The 7,851-nt window shown below is 37.8% G+C and overlaps 1 protein-coding gene across 3 annotated transcripts; it reads right to left on the bottom strand.

Moving 5' to 3' along the window:
- Positions 1–684: 684 nt before the first annotated feature.
- Positions 685–7,699, bottom strand: smtna (smoothelin a). Of its 3 annotated transcripts, none has more exons than XM_079448418.1 (8): positions 7,145–7,699; positions 4,525–4,653; positions 4,340–4,415; positions 3,669–3,803; positions 3,496–3,562; positions 3,292–3,415; positions 2,691–2,842; positions 685–1,701 (listed from the first exon to the last, which is right to left on the bottom strand). In XM_079448418.1, the coding sequence occupies exons 2-8, from the start codon at positions 4,639–4,641 to the stop codon at positions 1,551–1,553; spliced, it is 822 nt and encodes a 273-aa protein (XP_079304544.1). In that variant the 5' UTR covers positions 4,642–4,653; positions 7,145–7,699; the 3' UTR covers positions 685–1,550. The 3 variants fall into 3 exon arrangements, with proteins under 3 accessions (XP_079304544.1, XP_079304546.1, XP_079304545.1); XM_079448420.1 differs by having other exon boundaries at positions 4,525–4,671; positions 7,145–7,196; XM_079448419.1 differs by lacking the exon at positions 7,145–7,699 and having other exon boundaries at positions 4,525–4,798.
- Between the last annotated feature and the right edge of the window lie 152 nt (positions 7,700–7,851).

The following is a 7,851-nucleotide window of genomic DNA, read 5'->3' as shown; positions in this document are numbered from 1 at the left end:
TTGACTGGCGTTGTAGTGATGGATACGACCGTCCCGAGTTCACGCGAGTTAAGCGAGGGATCCGAACGTGTGACATTTGACGCTGATCGACGTCATTCGACTATAAACGACGCAATCCGTCATGAAACGACGTGCGCGGAATTGAAATGCACAGCTGTGTTCGTTTTTGACTTAAAATATAGTTCCTTTGCATGACGCACTTTTTAATAGTGTCTACTTGCACAAACTATAAAGGATGGATATTTTCAATACAAAATGTTACATAAATATGGAAAAACTGTATTAGGTTAACCACAGTTTGTCATATTTTGGGGAAAAGTATAAATTATTGATACATTCAGTAGTTGTACCATTATAACAACTGGGGCCGTTTTAAAAGCATTGCGTTCAAGTCACCTCGGATTTGGGATATTTCCCACCACAAAGCCGAATGTCTGGATTTAGTATGCTAACATTGGACCTACAACATTAATGTTCATGTGGGAAATATCCTAAATCCGTTCACTGGGGTTCATTAAGTACCACATAGACTAATTTAGGAAATTTAAGACTGACAGTTTATATCATAATAATAATATTATGAAATAAAACTGTAGTGTTTAAATGTTAGTAAAACTGTACAGATGCCGTTTTTACATGCAGCTTATCAAATTGAATTACACTTGTCAAAAACGTCATAATGAATTGTGAATGAAAAAAGAGCCATCATTTAATCAAACCAAATACAGATTGACCGCAACGTTAGTTTGACGTCTTAATGCAATACTTGTTATACAACGTATATCAGGGATATCATTATCTGTGCTGAAGTATAATACACATCTTGAGTGCACTTAAGTCATTAGCCATGCAGTGAAGTATCAAGAAGGTTGGAAGAGCACTCGGTATTAGCTAGATATGTATTAACAGGCCCTGAGAACCTGTCCATCCCTGAGCGAACGGTTATTGCATGGACCTTAGCTGTCCCAGCGCATTTCTATTGTAAAACGCAACCTTAATAAGACTTCTGGCCTTGTGCAACTTTAAGAGAACGTTTAACTCTTTTAATGTCACCCAATCTAAAAATGCCATAAATATTTATATCCCAAACAGAATGTATGAGCTTTTTTAACGTTGTTTTCTTTTACATAATAGTAAAAGTGCCCTGTCTATATTTTTAAAACAAGCGATAAATCTGGTCTATGTATAATACCTCACTAGATCACATGCCCTTATAAGCCTGATGCTTTTGTGTTGGAGTGTATTCAAAACAGGGAGTACAGCACCATAAAAAGCCATCCATGTATACACACACATACACACACTTTCACAAAATCTAGAGAGCGATTAATACACGTGTAATCTCACTGGAATGCACTGTTTCAGAGCTCCGGCTGAATCATTGTAACAAACACACTAACTCGCAGGTTAAAATCCTCATCCACTGCACATACGTGATAGGAGTAGAGAGGAGCGTAGAAATGTAAGACGATTTATCTGATCTTTGGTTTGTGTCCCTGTTGTAGTCATTTGGCCATTTACAGTGGAAACGTTCAGTGTGCCAGTGGACATTATGGCGTCTTCTTTTTGGTCTTGACAAGGCCTTTCTCCACCAGGCAACGGTAGAACTCTTGGATATATGTGTACACGCATTTCCAGTCGGGCTCTCGCATTCGCATCAAGTCGTCGACGTCCAGCAGCGGAGGGCAGTCGGCGAGTGTCCTGAACACACAAACACACGCTTTTCTGTCATTACTGCATTGCAACTCATGATAAATGTCACATTTCAGCAAGTCTTTTTTTCAGACTGCAGCATTTTCTCAGGGAGCGTGAGCCCCGCATTGTCCCATTCTCCAAATTAGGCCTGCCCCGCTAACACAGTATGTGTGAATCAGGCTTTTTCGTTTCCTGTATTGAGAGGTCCTATTTAAACAGGAAGTTGGGTTGGGACATCCCTTTCTTTCATTTTGGGTGCGTCTCGATCAGATACGTTGTTCTTGGTGCTCTGATCAGGGTGCCGGCTGTTTTAAGGGCTGTCTCGTTCGCAAAATCCATCCGGTGCACTAAAACATTAGTTCCCCCCAAAAAACTATTTTGCAATGCAAAAACCATGTCCCCTTACAAGGCAAAGTTTTACTTTATTTTATATATAAACACAGATCAGTGGAGAACAAAATCTTGTTAACATTAAAGGTACTTTTCACCTTCAAAATGAAAATTCTGTCATTATTTGCACACCGTAGTAAAAAAACATTATCAACATCTTCAAAACATCTTATTTCGTGTTTTGCAGAAGAAATAAAATCACATAGGTTTAAAATAACAAGAGGGCGTGTAAATAATGACAGAAATTTCATTTTTATCATGAACTATTTCTTCAAGATTTGGCTTCATTTTTGCACAAATATGTGACGGAATAATAAAAAAGGATGAAAATCACAGGAAAATAAATAAGTCATGCCAACGTGGACTGAGCCGTGAATTTTTTATATATTTACTGTACATGTGAAAGAGTTATTTGCCCTCTTTTAAATAATCTTTATCTTTTTTATATTAATCTGTTGTTTTATTTATATTTACAAATTTTTCAGTTGCACAACTGCAATGTTTTTACATTGTATCTTAGCTCAAAAAACAGATTTTTTACAAGGTTCAGTTTGGCATTTTATTTTCGGGATTTATTCATGTGTGAAGGTCATAAGAGTTCTTACTCCGCAGTCTTGAAAGCCTTCTCAAAGTTGGCCCTGCGGTCATACGGGTCAAGGGTGCAGTATTCAAAGCCCTCGGGGAAGAATCTGTGTACCAGCGCACAGAATGCCAATCCGTCTGCCCAGCTAGAGGAGAAATTGTGAATTTTCACACCCTACACACAGAAAAAGAGTGTAAAAAAAGGTGTCAATCATTAAAACATGTTAGGAACACGGGTTATATCTTATTAAAAAAAGGAAAATATACATAACTAAATATGTTGTATATAATATATAAACAGGTATATATATATATATATATATATATATATATATATATGGCTAAAAATACATATGTATATAACTTTGTTTGAGATATAGAATTGCAGTTTATTTTATGTATTTATCTTTACGTGGTTTGAACTCAGATGATGTCAAACTGACATTTCCCACAAAATCTGAACCGACAGCATCTACAAATCATTATTTATAAGCTTATTGTTGTGAATCAAGGTAAGAAGGGTATTGTTTTTTTTATGTACCTGCTCATTTATTTTTAAACGAAAAATGTAAGATAAATGTAAGGAGGTAAGCGGAAAGAAAAAAAAAATGTGTCTAGGGCCACCTCATACGGTTCAGTCTTGGCCCGGCACCAGTCCAGCAGCATCTGTTTGACGTCTTTGGTGTTGGAGCCCCCGACCGCCGAACCACACTGCACTTTAACCCTGGCCATGTGTGACTGAGCCGGGCTTTAGCAAGAGAAATATAATCAATCAATCTGATGAGATTGGAATGAGTCCAGCTTGCGTCTTTTACGTCAATGACTCACCTGCCTACAGTTTTAGGAACGAAAGAAGAGGATTGGGGGGATGAAAATGTTCTGGCTTGAGCTGGCCCTAAAGTGAATTAAAAATGAAAAAGATTAGACAAATGATCAAAGAGAATGAGACAGAACGGGTAAAGCATGTAGGGTTGGGTTCTTTGAGAGTGATGGTCACTCACTGTGTGCGTTGTATTGCGGGCTGCTCCGACCGTTAGCATTGGCTTTCTGCTCCTTATTTTGTCCAGCAGCTGTTTTGCCTCCGCTTTGCTGTCTCAAGTTCTCCATTCGGGCTGCTCGTTCCCTGTCCCGCCGTTCTGAGAGGCGTCATACAGAGGTTTTACACCCAAAAAGTGATAAACATCATCTAAACAGTTTTGATAACTTAGTTGTTTCTTCCAGTCGTTTTGTAGACTAGAAAGGCCTGTAAACGGGTGAATATCATGAAACCTGTCAAGAATATGTTGCAGTTAAATTTCAAGTTTAACTTCTGAGTTTGTAAAGTGTTAAAAATATACAGAAACATTCGGAATTGCAGAGAAACTCAAAAGGAAAATGTCTGTATATATTATGGCAATGAGGGTTTTAAGGAAAACATTAAAATGTCTTACAAATAAAACCACAATACATAAATTACTATTATAATTTTTTTAAATTCATTATAATGCACAACATCCTACAACATGCTTTTTTTTGTCGTTATAATCATAAATTTATTTATTTTAGATGAAAAGGCATCTTTTCTTGACAAGTTTTGTGAGATTTGCCCTACAGTGTGTTGGTGGAGCACATCTACAGTCTCTTTGACATTTTGTATGTTTAGTTGACATTAGGGAAATGACCCGGTCCTCACCCCTTTTCCTCTTGAGTAGTTCCCTCATGGCGGCGCGGATCATTTTCCTCTCCTCTAAATCCACAGCCTTATCTAGCTATTACATGAAAAAACAAGAGCACACATACACGCACGCTTGAGCCTTCTCCTAAATATGGTCAGAACAAACGATAAGAAGCACGGTGTTAGCACAAGACACGTCTTACCATATTATTGAGGATTTCTTCGTCCTCTATAGCTGCCAGTTGTTCCGCTGTTACCGGTGCCGTGCCGGTAGGTTGCTCTTTGGCACCCAACTCCAATGTTACGCACTCACCCGCCATCTTCAGTGACAGCTGGGATAGAAAAAGGAACTGGAGGTGTTGAAAGCAGCTAGGTTAGAAGATGTGTAGATATCTCCATGTGTGCGTGGGAGTGAGGGAGTATGTTTATGGAAAGAAAAATGAGGAAGACAGAGTCGTACTCAAACAAACCGTGTGAGAGCTACTAGTTCAGACACTCCCAAAGATATTTTAAGACACCCCCAAGACGCCAACGAGGTACTTTGTGGCTACAATAGCATAGCATGACTGACCAGAAGAAAAACACTTTTAGTCCTAGTTAGGTCTCGACTTTGTCTCAGAAGTTTCTTCTTAAATCCCATAGGAGATTCAGAAAATAGACCGTTGAAAGATTAGTCATATAGAGCTATAATTTCTTTTTTCTTTGAGATGAAATTTCAACATGTTTTCTGAGCTCACATATAATGATGACAAACCAGCACGTAAATGGAAACACATTTCTTTATTATTATTACATTTTAACATGCGTTGTTTGACACATTTTAAGGCATTTTGTGTAAAGGGTACAAGACTAGGTTGAGTTTAACCTTACCTAGACACAAAGATGAGTTCAGTTAGGGACAGATTGTTGTTTTTAACAAAACCGCTTTTAGAATAAAAGCACATTCGGAGTTTACACAATAAATGTTTTCTTTATTTTTAATGTGAATAGCGGCCATGTTGGTTGGCTGATATATGCCTGTGTCTCGTACCGTTTAGTCCTGTAAACCAGCTCAGACCAGGCAAGGATCAGATACATTTGTAAAATAGTTTAAGTACTTGAGGGAAACAAATTGAGATCATTTCCTGTGCTGCGTTGGAAAGGATACAGCAGCCCCAAAAAGTATTTGGTCACTTAGGCCAGACTTGAAAATGTATAATTATTATTGCATTAAATATTAGGCAGATATTTTCAAGACAGCACAAGCAAAACAGATGTGAAATATACGCTAGGTTGTTGATTCTTTTTCAATATAACCAAAGATGTACTTCAAAAAGAAGACAATTGAGTATTTGGAAACTTAAAGGGACAGCTCACCCAAAAATAAACATTCTGTCATCATTTACTCACTCTTGTTCAAAATCTGTATTAATGTCTTTGTTCTGATGAGCACTGTGAAATATATTTGGAAGAATGCTCGTAACTAAACAGTTCTGGCCACCATTGACTACCATATAGTAGGAAAATGACAAAGGTAGTCAAAAGTGCCACAGAACTGTTTGCTTTCCTACAAAATGTCATCTCTTGTGTTCAACATAACAAAATAATGATAAAGCGTTTTTTCCTACTATGGTAGTCAAAGGGGTTCATCAGAACAAAGAAATGCAGATAAGGATCAACTCAAGTGTGAGTAAATGATGACAGAATTTTCATATTTGGGTGAACTGTTCCTTTAAGCCAGAGTTCAAAATGAATAATTATTATTGGACTGAATATACAAATATCAAAATGTAGTTATTTAGAGAAAGATAGAACAAGCCAAACAGATCCGAAACATATATGTTGAGTTACATTTGATAGATGATGAAGTAGCGTACTTCAAAATGAAAACAAAAGATATTTGGACACTTTCAGGTCCTTTAACAATACTGGAACATGTCCATAGATGATATGATGGACTACACCGGTGTCAACTCAAGAAGAACTGACTACAAATACAAATAAAGAGAAGAAATGGAAAAGTCTAGTGAGTTCTCCAATAAGGTCTTGCATCACTTGTTTTGAAATTCTGTTATCTAATGTAGTTAAATTCATATAGTTTTAAGTGTGTTGTGTACAATACGTATCGTAATGATCACGAGAAATGTCAATTCTGAATCCCATAATACAGTATCACCCCAATAACATCTGTGCCCAGCAAAATCGCCAGTGTTAAAAAAGGTCAAATTAACTCTCGCAGTGTATATATAATCCACACTTTGAGAGTGTGGAATATATATACACTGCAAGAGTTAATTGTAGTTTTTTAGGTGCAGATTATATATACACTGCGAGAGTTAATTGTAGTTTTTAATGTGCAGATTATATATACACTGCGAGAGTTAATTGTAGTTTTTAATGTGCAGATTATATATACACTGCGAGAGTTAATTGTAGTTTTTAATGTGCAGATTATATATACACTGCGAGAGTTAATTAGATTTTTTTAGGTGTGGATTATATATACACTGCGAGAGTTAATTAGATTTTTTTAGGTGTGGATTATATATACACTGCGAGAGTTAATTAGATTTTTTTAGGTGTGGATTATATATACACTGCGAGAGTTAATTTGATTTTTTTAGGTGTGGATTATATATACACTGCGAGAGTTAATTTGACCTTTTTAACACTGGTGATTTTACTGTGCAGAGTTTGTATAACCAGTGAATAGCGAATTATTTAGCAAAGATCCAATAGCTGTCACAAGATCACACAATATTTGCTAAAACTACAATGGATAGAAATTTAGAAAGTCTGCAAAGTTTACCTTTTAATATAAAGGACAAAGAAAATGATGCTTACCTACCACGCTGGCTATCTGGGACGAACGGGTCTTGTGGTCTGTGGACTACTGTGTGCAGGTCTTAACTCTCATTCAGAGTTTTTCTAAGCCACCGTCAGACCCCTCCCACCCTGACCCTCATTTGAAGGGACCAGGAAAAAATGGAAATGAATGTGGAAAAAAAACGGAACGGGACATGAAGTATCTGGCGAACTTTCCCAACTGTAAGCTTTGGCATCCCGGCGTGAAGCCTACGCTACGTCACCGCTTTATCTAAACGCCGTGTCCCTTTCTGAAGGTATTGATGCGTTTGCTATCTGGAATGTAGACGTTGGATAACCGTGACTGTTGAGATAAATGGTGAACGCACAGAATGCTCTGTGTTGACAATGATTATATAAACAGGTGGTTTGGCTCTTCGCAGAGCTAAACACCGAATGAAGCCACTGCCATATTAAGGCATAACGTGAATGATGTTGCCTAGCAGCGTCTCCGTGTTTGCACGGGTCACATCCTTCTCGCCTCCGCCACGCAAACACACTCGTGTTTTTATTCATCTCCAAACGCTCGCGCGTGGCTTGCATCATTCCAGTGTGGTTTTTAAGCATGCATGGGGTTCGAGCGCTTAAGTAATGAATAAGCACCTAGAGGCTCCCCCTAGTGGCGGCCGATGGTTATCGCAAGCGTTTGCTGGCAGACGTGTGGCGGTATGACACATGGAAAAAAT

The sequence above is a fragment of the Barbatula barbatula genome (genome assembly GCF_947034865.1).
Source record: "Barbatula barbatula genome assembly, chromosome: 24".
Classification (NCBI taxonomy): domain Eukaryota; kingdom Metazoa; phylum Chordata; class Actinopteri; order Cypriniformes; family Nemacheilidae; genus Barbatula; species Barbatula barbatula.
This window is presented reverse-complemented; position numbering and strand designations above follow the sequence as displayed.